Source organism: Phodopus roborovskii, unplaced genomic scaffold (assembly GCF_943737965.1).
Source record: "Phodopus roborovskii unplaced genomic scaffold, PHOROB, whole genome shotgun sequence".
In the NCBI taxonomy this organism is placed as follows: domain Eukaryota; kingdom Metazoa; phylum Chordata; class Mammalia; order Rodentia; family Cricetidae; genus Phodopus; species Phodopus roborovskii.
The window spans coordinates 11,583,171-11,599,180 of NW_026125506.1; the positions used below are offsets into that span (position 1 = coordinate 11,583,171).

General features: G+C 47.6%; 1 protein-coding gene across 1 annotated transcript in view; it reads left to right on the top strand.

Annotated features, from left to right (window-relative positions):
• Nucleotides 1–16,010, top strand: part of Cfap251 (cilia and flagella associated protein 251) — a 67,991-nt gene that overhangs the window by 23,739 nt on the left and 28,242 nt on the right. Inside the window, exons 9-15 of the mRNA XM_051176640.1 lie at nt 1,959–2,170; nt 4,855–5,049; nt 6,016–6,266; nt 6,502–6,653; nt 7,468–7,641; nt 9,040–9,224; nt 15,384–15,498. Of these exons, the coding sequence (XP_051032597.1) occupies nt 1,959–2,170; nt 4,855–5,049; nt 6,016–6,266; nt 6,502–6,653; nt 7,468–7,641; nt 9,040–9,224; nt 15,384–15,498 (1,284 nt within the window). The remainder of the gene's footprint in view (nt 1–1,958; nt 2,171–4,854; nt 5,050–6,015; nt 6,267–6,501; nt 6,654–7,467; nt 7,642–9,039; nt 9,225–15,383; nt 15,499–16,010) is intronic.

Genomic DNA, 16,010 nt, shown 5'->3' on the forward strand with positions numbered 1-16,010 from the left:
ACACTTTGCCAGGTCCCCAAGGGGTGGGGCCAGCTTTGCCTGGATTACAATAATGAGAAAATATCCAGAGGATGGATAGATTTTGTAATGTGTATATGACAAAGAATAAGAGTCAAAAGTATGACAGTGGACATGCCAAAGCGAAAAAAATAAAGATGAGATGAATGGGCACAAGGAAAGATGGTTTTTCCTGGGTTCAATCCCCAGGACTACAAACCAACCAACCAGCCAAACAAAAACACTCCTCTGTCTGTAGACTTTGTTCTTGTGAATGAAAATGTAAGAAATATGGTCAACGATCACGACTCCTGGTGGTCATGTCTTAAAATCCCTGTGAATAATGAATTAGAAAGTAGTGGACCATTGCTCCTGAGGGAATACAGAAGTTGGTTTCTGTAAGCTGGTACCATGTTTCAGGTGATGAGTGCATAATCATGTTTTATGTAGGCTCCTGCTTCAGAGATATTTTTTAGATGTAACATTGAGGACCAGGAGTGATGGCACATACTTTGGGAGGCAGAGGCAGGCAGATCTCTGTGAGTTCGAGCCCAGCCTGCTCTACAGAGCAAGTCACAGCCAGGACTGCACAGTATCTCAAACAAAAAAAAAAAAAAAAAAAAAAAAAAAAAAAAAAATCCCAGCACCATTGAGGGCTGAGGATGAGGATGTAGTTCAGTTATTACAGTGCTTATCTGCCATTTGTCTAAAAGGAGGGAACCTCAGTTTCAAACAATGCCTCCATAAATCCAGCTGTAAGGCATTTTCTTTTTCTTTCTTTCTTTCCTTTTTTTTTTTTTTTTTTAGAGACAGGGTTTCTCTGTGTAACAGCCCTAGGTGTCCAGGCACTAGCTCTGTAGAGTAGGTTGTCTTCAAACTCACAGAGATCCACCTGCCTCTGCTTTCCAAGTGCTGAGATTAAAGACATGAACCTCCATCACTGAGAGCGTTTTTTAAATTAGTGGTGTGTAGCGCCACCCCTGGGCTTGGTGGTCCTGGGTTCTATAAGAAAGCAGGCGAAGAAAACCATGAGGAGCACGCCAGTGAGCAGCAGCCCTCTGTGGCTTCTGCATCAGCCCTGCCTCCGGCTTCCTGCCCTGCTTGACTTCCTGTCCTGACTGCCTTTAGTGATGGACTATGATTTGGAAGTGTACGCCAAATAAACCATTTCCTCCCCCAAGTAGCTTTAGTAGAAACCCTAAGACACAAACCTAGGATCTTCTTGTGGAGGGCAATGGGCAGCAGAGTTACTGTTTTATGTAATAGATAACTGAGTTTCCTCCTTTCTCTCCTTCCTTCCTCCCTTTCCTTCCTTTCTTCCTTCCTTCCATCCATCCATCCATAAGTTCACTGAAGGGCTTTATCACAGCTCATGTTTTTCTCTCTCTATATTTTAAAAGTTTTAAAGTTAAGTGTATGTGGTTGTGGGGTTTTGTGACTGTGAGTGTTGGTGTCCTTGGAGACCTGGGTATCAGATTTCTGGGAGCTGAACTCACAGGCAGTTGTGAGCAGTGTAACATGGGTGCTGGGAACCAGTCCTTTGGAAGAGCAGTGCATGCTTTCTCACTGAGCCGTCTCTCCAGCCCTTTCAGTATTTCCTCTCTGAAACCATGTTTTAAGAAAGATGGCAAACACCTTATTTATTTCCCAAAGCAAGAGAGGTCTTACCGAAGTATTCTCATGTTAAGGGCTGAAAGCATCCATGAGGGAAGTTGGGCAGGTGTCAGCAGTAATTAGCCACTCATTGGTTGAGTTAATCCATGTCACTGAGCACAGCTCATAACCTTCAGCAAACCTGCGGAGGGTCAACAGTCCACTGTGGGTTTCCAGTCATTTTTTTCTTCTTTTTTGCTCCCTTTAGCTAATGCTAATGTCATAAAATGTTACACTGAAACATGTTTTGGTCATCCCCCCCACCCCCACCCCGCAGCTGTAACTTATAACCTGTCTTTGAAACACAGACATTCAACAAACTTGTGGGAAAATTTAGCCAGTCCACCTTTCACTTGAAGTTATCACAAATACTTTCAGCCACAAAGGAAGGGAAGCTTGTTGTCTGGGATATCCACTACCCGCCATCCTCCTCCTCCACGTTGGCCTTTCCCTTCATCAAGCCTTGTAAACTGGTCCATTTACAGAAGGAAGGCATCACTGTCCTCACCACAGTGGACAGGTAAGGTGGCCGAATAGAGGGGATCCCATGTGTATTGTGGGCCTCTGTTTTATAGACACATATATTTGTAATTAAAATATAATGACATCATTTTCCTCTCTAACTTGTCCCCTGTACCCTCTTGCCCTTTCCCCAATTAATGACATCTTTTAAAAATTGTTGTTACATATGACAGATATAAATATATATAGTCCTAAATAAGTAGATGCAACCTACACAGTCTGTATAGTGTTGCTTGTGTGTGTTACAATTTCAGGGCTGAATACTTGGTATTGGATAGCATTTGAGAGGTTCTTTCCTGGGGAAGACAACTCTTCCAGTTCTCAGCATTTCTTAGTGCTTGGGTTCTCTGTTAAACCCTTTTTTGTAAACAGTTACAGATACACAGAGTGTTTCTGCGGACAGTCAGAGCTAACAAGGAACATTAGTTGCCTCTCAGCAAGAGAACTGAGCACTTTGAGGTTCAGGATAGGAATGCATTCTTTAGGTTTTATTTTGTTCTTGAGTCAGGGTTTCTCTGTGTAGCCCTGACTGTCCTGGGACTAGCCCTGTAGACCAGGCTGGCCTGGAACTCACAGAGCTCTGCCTGCCTCTGCCTCCTGAGTGCTGGGATTAAAGGTGTGCACCACCACCACCCATCAGGAACAGGTTCTTGCTACACAAATTAACAAATTAACAGGATTTTAATATGTTTTATTTTTTACATTTTTTTGGGGGGGGGTGGGCAGGTTCTCATTGAGTAGCCCTGGCTAGCTTGGAATTCACAGAGATCTGCTGCCTTTTGCCTATTCCCCCTGAAACGCTGGAATTAAAGGCATGCACCATTAAAGGCATGCACCACCATGCCTGACCCCTTACAAGACTTTGAAAAAACTCTTGGACACTCGTTGTGTTTAAAAATATTTCTGTGTTATGAAACAAAAATGGACTCCTTCTATGCTAATAAACCTGTTTGGTTCCCCAAAATTTCAAGGGGCTGGAGAGGTGGTACAGCTGTTAAAAGCATTTGCTACTCTGGCAGAAGACTTGAGTTTGGGCCTCAGAGCCCACATGCTGACTCACAACCCTCCATAATTCCACTTCCAGGGGATCCAACACCCTCTTCTGACCTCTGAGGGCACCAAGCATGCATGTGGCACACACCCATCCATGTAGGCAAAACACTTGTGCACATAAAAAAAAATTAAAAACTAAAATATTTTTTTTTTAAGAAGAGGACCCAGATAGCTTTATCATTTTGGTTGCAGAATAACATTTACACATTATGTAAAGATCAACTACAGCTGAACGTTTTGTCTGTTTGACTGTTTGAAACAGGGTCTCACAATACAGCCCAGCCTGGCTGTACACTTGTGATCTTCCTGCGGCGGCCCCCCAAGTGCTAGAATCCTGACTGTTCAGGTTCTGCCACCCCCAGCTTTCCTATCATCGTAAAATCTGTGCAATTCTTGGGTTTTGAGTGCAATTCCTGAAGCCCACGGAGAGGGGGGAGGTGAGAACTGACTTCCGAAGTTGTCCTTTGCCCAGCATGCCTGTGCTCATCTCCTAGTCATTTTGTGAGGATTTCATGTGCGCTACCTGGCACAGGGGGATCCCTACATAAAAGGCTGACCTCATCAGTGCGTTAGAAAAGTTTCCAGAAGTGTGAGCAAACGTCTTATGCCAAGAACCTGCCCTGTGGCTGGTGCCACCTGTGCAATCCGTCTTCACTGTGTCCATTTGACCTGCACTGCTTGGCTCTGGGCGCTGGGCGCTGGGCAGTCCTGGCATCCTGGTGTACCTTTACAGAGAGGTATGCAAGCACCCTTCAGAGGTGTGAGAAGATGCATTAGCTGAGGGTTAGAGCCTCTGATGGCCAGGCCTGGGTTCCGCTCTCCCCAGATGAAGGCACCCCAGCCAAGGGGAGGAAAAGGGCTCCACAAACACTGGGAGAGTTTTGCAGCTTCTCCCCAGCAGAGGGCAGTAGAAGTAGTCCTGGCCAATTACTCTGCCCACCTGCCTTGATTATTAATCAGAAGCCTCATTTAATCACTCTGCGTAACATACTGAGAAAAAAAAATCACTCTTACTCCCACTGTGATTAGAATCTTTTAAAAGCCTTAAAAAAACAAAAAAAAGCTCTCTTGGGCTGGATTGGAGGGCTGGAAATAAAAGCCATTTTGTCACCCGGCACTGGCTTTGCTTGTGATGACAGAGTACGACTTTATGATGATTCTCATACGTCCCACTGCTCAGCCTGTGAGATGAGGGAGGACTATATGATTGTCCTCCATTGTCATCTGTAGTCATATGGCAGTGACTGTAAATCACTGTCACCCACTGTAGTAAGGGACTGACCTTGGTGCCAGAGAACATGCCATTTACTAGAGGCACACCGGGCTCCTGTTTGTTATATACTTACAAGCAAATGATTATTCATTATTTGTCTGAGATTCAGATTACTAGGCCCTGCTGTGCATTTCATCCACTGTACCTGGCAACCTTGGGCTTTGAGCAAGTCTCTTAACTTCTCTTTAGCCTTGGAGATGTAGATGTAGGGTAGGGTGCCAGGAAAAGCAGCCTCACTGGCCATTGTTGGATGGAGCGTGGTAACAGCTGAGGGTCCAGAGCCTGACATGAGCAGATGCTCGATGGGCTCTTGACATTAGTGCTATTTTATAGCCTGTTGTTTTCCTCTATTCCAGCTACATTGTTACAGGTGACATTAAGGGTAACATTAAGTTCTACGATCATACCCTGTCTGTTGTCAACTGGTACAGTAACTTCAAACTAGGTGCCATAAGGACTCTGTCCTTTTCAAAGACCTTAGCAAGTACACCTACAGAGAAGTCCATCCTCCCCACAGACTGCACTTTAAAGGGGGACCTTTTCGTCATCAGGTGAGTCATTAATGAATCTAGTCCCTTGGATGGCCAGAAATGTCCCCTTTCAGTTTTCATGCAGGGCAATGAATATTCCTCTCGTTCCTAGGATACAGAATTGAGAGAGCTGCCTTCCTAGTTTTACAGGTGGCTCTCCTTGGCTGATTGCAATCAGTATTGGAATTTGTGTTTTATTTTGTTTTGTTGAGACAGCATTTCTGTGTAGCCCTGACTATTCTGGAATGAACTCTGTAGACCAGGCTGGCCTCGAACTCACAGAGACCTGGCTGCCTCTGCCTCTCAAGTGCTGGCATTAAAGGTATGTGCCACCACCACTCAGCTTGGTTTTATTTATTTATTTATTTATTTATTTATCTATCTATTTATCTATTTATTTTCCCGGACAGGGTTTCTCTGTGTTGCCCTGGAGATTTTTTTTAATTAGTTAAAGAATTTACTGTTTAGAAGCCTGAGTAACTAGAAGCTGAATGGCTTTTATCCCTGAGTTCTCCTCTCCACTGTGCCCGCAGTCCTTGGCCATAGGGTATCCCTATTTCTGGAGCTTAGCTTGTCCTAGCCACTGAGGTTAAAGGCATTGGGTAATTAATAGCCATAACATTTTAAGACTGAATTATCTGTGAGTCTGCTTAATTACTCTTTCAGTCTTTATAGGCTCATCTGTATGTGTGCACCCAACTCTGTATTTGCATACACAAATGAATATTTGCATGTGTAGATTAGCTAATTGTACAACTGACTGTCCATCTGCATACTTAATGACTCAATTTACATGTGGAAAAGTGGGCTTTTTCACTTGCAAATGGAGGCTGCTGGATGTTGGTGGTATATTTTTGGAGATGTTGGGTTAATAATGTCACCAAATTATAGACGACAAAGGCGGTTCTTGTGCAATCAGGAGCAGAATGACTGGTGTGGCCATTCCCTGCTAACACTGATCCTGTCGGCTCTCTCCTTGACAAACAGGAATTTTATTATCGGAACATTTGATGCCACTGTGTACCACATGACGGCAGATGGTACCAGACTTGAGAAGCTCTTTGTGGAACCCAGGGATGCTGTTTATGCCATCTCCTGCCACCCGTACCAACCCCTCATCGCAGTTGGGAGTGTCTGTGGGATGATCAAGGTGTGGAACTACGAAAAGAAGGTGTATCTGTTCAGCAGGGCTTTTGAGAAGGGGCTTGGCGTCCAGAGTCTGACCTACAACCCCGAAGGTACTTGCGCTCTCACAGGTTCTAGGACACCTACAGAGGCTGTGCCCTGGGCTGTCACCAGCGAGTTGTCCCTCTCCCCAGCCTTGCACACAGCTAAGCCTTAGAGCCCTTCCTAAGGTGTCTCACTTCCTGTTTCCCCTTTTGCTCGTTGCTGCAGAGCAAAGCCTGCCACAGACTCACTCCTGGAATGATGGAAGTCCTTCTTCCATCACCATCCTCAGACTTGTCTTTCCAGGAGCCCTGCTTGGAGCTGGATTCACCGAGGGGACAGTTTATATTCTCGATGCAATGTCGTTAGAAAATGAAAGTCCAGAGCCCTTCAAATATTCCAGAACTAGCATATCTCACGTCAGCTTCTCGCACGATTCCAATTACATGGCGACTGCTGTGAGTTCTCTCTGCTCAGGCCTCTTCCTTACCAACAGAGGGGTGAGGGGTCTGAGGAAAGTGGTGATGATGGTGGTGTGATGGTGGTGGTGATGGTGATGATGATGGTAGTGGTGGTGGTGGTGGTGATGGTGGTGGTGGTGATGATGGTGGTGGTGGTGGTGGTGGTGATGGTGATGGTGGTGGTGATGGTGGTAATGATGGTGATGATGGTGGTGGTGGTGATGGTGGTGGTGATGGTGATGGTGGTGGTGATGGTGGTGGTGGTGGTGATGGTGGTGGTGGTGGTGATGGTGGTGGTGGTGGTGGTGAGTGATGGTATGGTGAGGAGGAGGAAGGTCCTCATGGGGCCACCTCCCTGTGGCATTCCACCCACACACAGCCTGGCCTCTGGCTTGTACACACAGCACTGGTAAGGACCAGAACTGTCCCGGTGACCAGCATGGACGTCAGCTACCCGCTGGTTGCTTTCTGCTACCCTGGCCTGTATCAGAGGTTTTATTTTTTTTAAAGCTAGACAAAGAGTGGGGGGACAAAGGCAAAAAGACCCAGGCTCTGGGCTTTCCCTGGGAGCTGTGTAAGACATGAAGGAAGGGTGGACTGGTGTCACACATGCTTCCTCCCCTGCTACCTTTCCTCACACACCAGTAGCCTCAGTCTCCTGGTCTGTAGAATGGGCACTGCTCTTCCTACTTGTTCTGCTGTGCTAAGATTTACTTGGATAAGATATTCTGCAGGCCAGCAAGTCTGGAAACCACGACGAGGAGTCTCAGATCCTAAAGCCGTGGGACAGCTTCTGCTCTTGCTCCTTTAGGATGTCAGTTTCACCGTGGCCGTGTATATGGTGGTGGTCAAAAATGGACAGAGGGTCTGGGAATACCTGGCGAGACTCCGCTCTCATCATAACACCATTCGAAGCCTCCTGTTTGGGGTTCACCTGGATAGCAACGAGCCCAGGCTGCTGAGCCTCGGGAAAGACAGGTTCCTGGTGAGCTGTCCAGTTGGGTCTGCTGATCACCAGCGCCATGCCTCCCACCCCCACCTCTACCCCACCCCACCCCCACCCTGCCCAATCCACCCCTGGCATCTTATGCAGACCCTGCAGAAAAATGACTACATGGTCAAGTATCACAGACCTCTCCATATTGGCGTCTCTGAGGTGATGGCTTATATGGGAGACCAGCAGGAAGGGGTCAGGGTAGACACAGCTGGGCATCCCTGTTTGCTTTGCATTTGCTGTGATAAAGACACTGAGCAAAACCATCTTGGGGAAGAAAAGGGTTTCCTGGGCTCGTAGCTCACAATCCCTCATTCAGGGAAGCTGAGGCAGGAACTCAAATCAAGTTAGTAACCTAGAGGCAGGAACTGAAGCAGAGACCAGGAGGAGGCTGTTTACTGGCTGGCTCTCCATGGCTCTCTCAGCTGCTTTTTCATACATACCAGGCCTCCCGGCCCACGGTCGCGGCCTCAGGCCATTCTGATGGAGGCAGTTCCTCAAGTGAGGAGGGTCCCTCTGCCCAGGAGAACTCTTTCCTATCAAGTTGACAGAAACTAAAGAGAGCAGTAGAGAAAGTGGTGACCTTATCAGGTCCACTCTGCCACCTGCTTCTGCCCTCCCTCCCTCCCTCCCTCCCTCCCACCTCCCTCCCACCTCCCTCCCACCTCCCTCCCTCCCACCTCCCTCCCTCCCTCCCCTTCTTCAGGCCTGCCTTCCCTTTATTTCATCTGTACTACCGGGAACTTTGAGCAGGCTGCTGCAATCTGGGACCTTCGAGTGCTGAGATTTAGGCTTGAATTAGTTCTTGGCATAATGGAAAAGGGCGTGGCAGGAGTTAATCCATCGTCAGAGTTCAGGTTTGGGGTTCCTTGGCTTACACTCAAGTTTTCACTCCACCATTTCTTGGCTTGTGTCCCTGGGCAGGCCACTCTGAATGCCTCTGGTGCCTGCTCATGAGCCTGTGTGCACTGCAGGGACTTGGGGATCCATAGGCATGATGGTTTACGGCGCTGAGCCCACCATCTTGCTCACTGTGGGTGCAGAGTCAGGGAACTCCCCTTAGAGACCCAGCAGGTTACCATACACCCAAGGCTTGCAGCTTCTCAGTGAAGTTTGTCTTCCAGCTGGGTCAGTGGTTCTCAACCTGTGGGTCTCAACCCTTTTGGGGGCTTAAATGGCCCTTTCAAGGGGTCATCTAAGACCACTGGAAAACACAGATTTACGTTATGATTCATAACAGTAGCAACATTATAGCAATGAAGTAGCAACAAAAACAGTTTTATGGTTGGGGTCACCACAACATGAGGAACTGTGTTAAAGGGTCACAGCATCAGGAAGGTTGAGGACCACTGAGATGGATCATCATGCATCCCCCTTGGTCCTCTGCAGATAGAGTATAATCTTATCAAGAGCTACAAAGACCACCTGGAAGTCTTGGACATTCACCGAACAGACCAGGGGAGCTACCCCACCTGCATGATCTGGTACCCGCCGCTCACCAAGGAGCTCTTCCTGCTCATCTGCAACAGCTGCTACAAGGTGAAGCTCTTCAATTCCACCACGAAGATGTGCAGGTGAGTGCCAGGGCACTCCATGAATGTGCTGGTTACCCCTGTTTCTCAGCCCAGGGTGGTGACAGCTTGTTGGTAACATCACCCCTTTCCCTTCTCAGAGGGAGAAACTGAGTCACAGGTAACACAAGTCAGGTTCACCCAAAGGCACACAGTGGCGCCATGCCTGAAGAAGGTTGCCAGCCTGGGGCTCTTGCTTTAAGCCAGGTACCAGGGAGGTAAGGGACCTGGAGCTTGGTGCCCATGTATTTCTGAAGGACACAGCCCTGGAATCTGGAAGTCACTGGTGTCTTAAAACCAACCATCCTTTTCCACAGAGGAGAAAAACAAAACTCAAGCCATTCACTTAATAGAACATGCCAATTTGATTTTCGTTGTTTTTTATTTTGAGAGAGGGTCTCACTCTGTAGTCCTGGCCTCTGCCTCCTGAGTCCTGGGACCTCAGGTGTGAGTACCACGCCCAACATGCTCAATTCTTCTCATGTGGCTTCTCAAAGGAGATTGGAGTCCAGCTGATCGAATTCATTTGTTCATTCCTTACATGGGCTGGGTAGTGTGGGGTGGTGAAGGTGTCTACAGACCACCAGGGGGTGACACTTCAGTGATGGGGACAACACACTAGTGAGTAGGCGGGGGTGGGGGTGGGGGTGTGGGGTGGCAGTGCTGTAAGGACTGGGAAGACTGATCGAGAGGGAATTCCTGGGGCTGCTGTCTTCAGAGTACGGGGTGGGGGGGGGTTGTCATAGGGAGAGAGGAGGAAATCGGAATACGGGACATTTGGGGGAAAACCCACAGACAGGAGCTGCAAGAACAAGGTGTTTGATGTCTGAAAAGTTCTTAGAAAGTCGTTTGGTTGGAGTGGAATTGGGGAAGGTGAGTGGAGAGGATGGGGAGGACAGCCCACAGGGTGACTGACTCCGGCGTGGAGATGAGAGTGGCCTGAAGGCGGCAGGGAAGGGTCAGGTGCTGGGTGCATCTGGACAAGGCAAGTTTGAGACCACATGTGACATCACAGAGTTAGACTCCTGATTCTGGGTGGAGGCTGAACCGGAGTCCAGAGCAGAGGGCGTTAAAGCCGTGAGGCAGTAGACCCTGGAGGGGAAAGGTAGATGGAGGTTGCAGACCATACCCAGGGCCACCATGACTGCATTTGAGAAGCATATCTTCCTCCTTGCAGAGGTGTCCTTCTGTTGGGTGTGGCCATAGGTTCTGCAAGACCTGTGGGTCCCAGGTTTCCTTCCCCTTGGATACTGACCTTGTGTGCTGTCCCTGTAACAGGACCACTGCCTTCGGCCTCCCAGAGCCTTGAAAATTACTGTCCCTCTGAGGTTTGGGGAGGCTTCATAATTTCTGGACAACCATTAGGCAGGCAGGCCAAGACTCAACCCTCGGCTCTTGCTCTGACTCGGCCCTATACTAGGGACTGCTCAGAGGATTAGACCCTATGGGGGGAGAGCCTCTGCCAGGGATTGGCTGCCAGTGGATATGGCTGGAAGATGGAGGCAGAAGGAATGTTTGATGGGGGAGCCAGCAGCAGCATGCCCAAGCTGCTGGAGGAAGAGCAGAGTTTTAATGGGTTGGTGGTTTTATTTTGTTTCAGAGACAGGGTCTTGCTGTGTAACCCAGTCTCCCAGGTACTGCACCAGGATTGCAGGCATGCACCAGGATTGCAGGCATGAGCCACCATTTCTGGCATGTTCAAACCTCGAAGTGCATCTCAGATGGGATTTTCAAAGCCTTAGGACACACTCCCACCCCAAGATTATCTTCCTCTTTGGTTTGGTTTTGTTTGTTTTTGTTTTGTCTCTCTTTTTGAGGTGATGTCTCATTCTGTGGTTCAGGTTGGCTTTAAACTTACAGTGAACCTCCTGCCTCACCCTCTCAGGTGCTGGGGTTCCCCCTCCCCACTGCACCCAGACCAAGAACAGTTCTTTTCCAGAAGGCATGAGGAAAAATGGCAGAGCCCTTACATCGTAGGGCAGGAAACAGACTCTGTCCCGATGTTTAGAACCCTGGAGAGAACGGGTAACGAGCTTCAGCATGCTCTTCATGCTTCCTCTTCAATGGACACATGCTTCTGGGCATGGAACATCCCTGGAAAGGCCTAGTCAGTCCTAGAAACTGAATCCAGGGTAGGAGACAGCATGCCTCAGGCTTGCGGCTCTCCTCAGCAGTTGATCACCAGTGAAGAGAGACTGAGGTACTGTGTGGTATGTGTGTGTATGTGTGTGTGTGATGTGTGTGTGTGGTGTATGGTGTATGTGTGTTTGGTGTGTATGTGTATATGTTTAGTGTGTGTGTGTGTTCATGTTTTTGCCCTTGGTCACCCATCGGAAGTTAGTTCAAAGCATCTTTTAAGAAAATAGTGTACAGGGCTGGAGTGATGGCTCAGTGGTTAAGAACCCTGGGTATCAATTCCCAGCATTCACATGGTAGCTTTCTACTGTTTATAACTTCAGTTCCAGGGGATCTGACACAGATAAACATGTAGGCAAAACACCAATGCACATAAAATAAAAATAAATAAATCATTTAAATAAAATATGATAATCTATTTTTTTTTAAAGAAGAAAATAGTGTATAAGGCTGGAGAAAATGGCTCCTCAGGTAAAGAAGTGCTTGCCACATGAGCCCAAGCATGGAGAACTGACCCCTGGAAGATGCCTACATGGCATGTGGGCATTGCCCAACCCCATCAAGAACACACAATAACAAAAAATGAACTTAAAAACAAAACAAAACAAAAATTCCCATCACTTCTCAGTCTCTTGGCTAAACTCAAGTGTAGGAAATAACTTAGCAAGGTTGGAAGTCAAATTCACACAGCATTTATAAATGAAGGGCATATATATTGCCTTCTAACTGCTTCCTTCTCCCGTATTTCCAGAACAGTCCTATCCTTTCAAACTAAGAGCCCTTGTATAAGGCATTTCTTGAGTTAGAGAAATAGTAAGCCTGGTAAACCACAGTTCAGTTGGGGAAGCATTGCCTTCTCACGGTGAGTCTAAAAAGAATTGTAAAATGCATTTTAAAACGTCTGAGAGGACACAAAGAGGCGGCTTACAGAAGGCGGCCAGTAACCATAGGGGCAAGGGCTCAGCAGCCTCTCTCAATGAGGCAGATGCAAGCAAGACATCACTTTTTACAAATGGGATTAGTAAAGATAAAAGTGATTGATGGTGCCAAGCCTTGGCAAGGGTGTGGGGAAGCAGGCTTGCTCGTCCAACCACTGGTGGGGGTGTAAATTGGCGTAACCTTTGGGGAAAGCGATTTGTCATCCTCTGTTAAATTTTATACCCTCTGACTTCTAGGAATAGAGCCTGCAGAAGTGCCCACACACTTATGCCAAGACATAAGTAAAAGGATCTCTTGTATGGAAATGCGGTTTGATAAGGTGTTAGTTAAATGATGTCTGTACACCAGAATACAATGATGTTTCTAGCAAACAGGGAAAAAGATTAAGATAGCTGTCTATGTATGTGGTAACATGGCAATGTCACCAAGATGTAGTAAGAGATAAAGCAAATCTCCAAATAAGCATGGATAGTATATTCTCTCTTCCTATGAAATCATGTGTATATAATCTTGGTGAGTAATATGTACCAGACAATCACCTGTGCCTTTCTTGGAGCAGGATTCAGCATTGTAGAATGTCGATATTTTATTTTAAAAATGTCTAAAGGTTTGAACTTTTTTTTTTTTTTTACAATGAATATGAAATGTCTTAATCAGAATGAAGAGATAATACTTTTTTCAAATTGGCAGACAGGGTGACTGTCACTGGCTAATAATTATGTACTCTGTGCCAGAAACTGTTCTGAGCATTTTTTTTTTTTTACTGTAGTCAGTAAATTATGCAGTTCAAGGAAGCATCTGTCATGCCCAAAGGGGACCTGGTTCCTGGGCTGGCGATTTGTACAATGCTTGCCTGCCATGTACAAAGTCCTGGGTTCAATACCTAGGACCTAACACAAGGCATGGCAGCACTTGGGAGTGAAGACAGGAGGACCAGAAATTCAAAGCTATTTCCTCAGCTATGTAGTGAGTCTGAGGTCAGCCTGGACCACATGAAAAAAGAGGAAAGGAAAAAAAGCAAAATAAAACAAAAAACTGAACTCTGGTTCCCATCAGTAGACACTTCCCAGCCCTGCATCCTTGTGTGACTGCTTCTGTATTATGAACTCATCTACTCTGCACATGTGAGTATAAGTTCATCTTCCTATAGATGGAATCACACACCACATGACCTCTGTGTCTGGCTTCTTTCACTTAACATGTTCTCGAGACTCACCCACTTTGTGATGTGAGCTAGTGCTTTGTTGTTATGGCTGAGGGTTGGCCCTATCCTGCCGGTCCGTGCGTCCTCTGATGTCCATAGACATTTGCATTGTTTCCATTTTGCCGTGGTCGTGAGCACTTGGGTGTAGACAGATGTGTATAATTTGTTGAATGGCCCTAGGATTGGCGTTTCCACAGCCCCCACTCACCACCAAGGACAAAGGTCCCGTCTTTTCATAGCTTGTCCCTGGACTCTTGCCCATGTCTCCCTGCCTCTGCCCATTTGCCAGCATGTGGAAGGACCTCAGAAAAGGCATTAGCTGATACGTTGTCTACCTGGTGGGCAATGTAGTGTTCCAAAGTGCTGAGCCTCCCGTGGAAAAAGCTCACCTGGAAAACTGTCCCTGCCTTTGTGTCCCCTTGCTCTGCCTGCTGTCCCTTTCCCATGCTGCCTGTCTTCACCTTTTTCATCCTGATGCCCATTCTCCTGCTATCCAAGCTGGTCCTGCTGACTCTGATCCATCATTCTAATCACGGCTGGCTCTCCTCCCCCCCCCCCCCAATGCCCCACGACTCCGGGAATACTTCACTCCAGACCCTGGGACTCAGTGTCATCTCCTCACTTCTTACCTCACAACTGCTCTTTGTCTCCTGTCCCTGCCAGTCCGTAGCCTCAGTGGCAGGGGCTAGACTTTGCACATTCCTGCATCATGACTACGAACCTCATGCCTGGCATGAGGAGGAACTCTTACAAGGCTGATGTGATAGGGTCAGCTGACTTTTGTCCAGCACTGACACCCAGCAAAGGGACCTCTCCTTAGAGAAGGCCTCTGTCCAGGGAAGCAGCTGAGATTAGAGGAATCCAAGCTGGGTACAGTGGTGTGTGCCTGCAGTTCCTGTTAGGCAGGAGGCTGAGGCAGGAGGCACTCTTGAAGCTAGCCTGAGCAAAATACCAAGATCTTAAAAAAAGAAAGTGGAGCCAGTGAGCTGCATCAGTGGGTAAACATGGCTGCTGCCAAGCCTGAGGACCTGAGTCCAATCCCTGGGATGGAAGGAGAGGACCACCTCCTGTAAGTTGCACACACCACCACACATGAACACAAAGGTGTAATAAATTTTAAAGTTGAATTAAAGAGGCCTGGCCAGTGCCACTGCAGCTTGATTCGCGGATGGATTTGGCGACCTGTGTGACACATAGACCTGTATTTAGGGACGTCTGAGGACTCAGATGTTTGCCTGCACCCTGCCAAGGCATGCCGTGTCCTCACAGGCTTTGTTCTTGTCAGTTATTCACATACTGTTCCTTAGGGCATAATGTCTAGGGGGCATGGCACCACAGCCACTGGAAGCGCTCTTCACAGTCGGTTCCCCTCAAGTTCCCTAGAGCATTTATTGTTGGGAGGCAATGCCCGTGTTTACAGCAGCCGTTAGCAGCCCTCGAACGACAGGTTCTTATGTAGGGATTAGCTGAGTGACAAGACGGGAAATTCAGAATCATTACTACATAAGGAGTCCAGTGTGAGGGTGCGTGCCTGTAATCCCAGCACCAGGAGGCTAAGGCAAGGAGGAGTGTAAGTTCTAAGACTGTGTCTCAAAAGCAAACCAAACAAAACCCCAAACCACATGGCACAAGTACAGTACTGCCAATTCCAGCCTTTTTTATTTTTATTTTTTGTTTTCGAGGCAGGGTTTCTTTGTGTAGCCTTGGCTGTCCTGGAACTCACTCTTGACCAGGCTGGCCTCAAACTCACAGAGATCCACCTGCCTGTGCCTCCCAAGTGCTGGGATTAAAGATGTGCACCAGCACCTCCCAGCACCAATTCCAGTCTTAAAACATACATTAAAGCTTATGGCGTTTACACTTTTTCTTCCTGTCCTGTCCAGAAAGACGCTCCTGGGACCGGCTTATGGGTCTCCTATAGAGCACACACAGGTGCTCCCCGTGAGATCCACACTAGAGCTGCAGAAGCGGTACTTGGTGTTCATCAATAAAGACAAGGTAGGCTTCCCCTCTCTGCCCCTGCAAGATGACTGGGCCAAGTCCAAAGCCTGGGAGACCCCGGGCTGGGGAGACGGCTAGCCAGGGTGGGTGCTCGCTGTCTCATCTGGTGACTTGAGTTTGAGCTTTGGAACTGGGTGAGAGGAGAGACTGACTGCCTTGGGAAAGTTGTCCTCTGGCTTCCAAATGGGCACTGTGGCATGAATGTCCTTTCCCAAATAAATACACTTAGTAATAAGAGAGATGATAAGACCCGTGGGTCCTTAGTTCTGCTGCACAGAATTACAGCCGTGTGGTCATTGGCCAAACTGAAAATTGCCACATATTAGTGAAAATGGCTTCTGGGAAGCATTTCTTTTTGTTTTCATGTGTGTATGTGTGTCTGTTAATGCACACACGTACACGCACGCCCTTGTAAATATGTACCACAGTGTGCATACAGCGGTCAAAGGACAACTTTTAAGAGTCAGTTCCCTCCTTCCACCATGTGGCTCCTGGAGGTAGAACCCAGG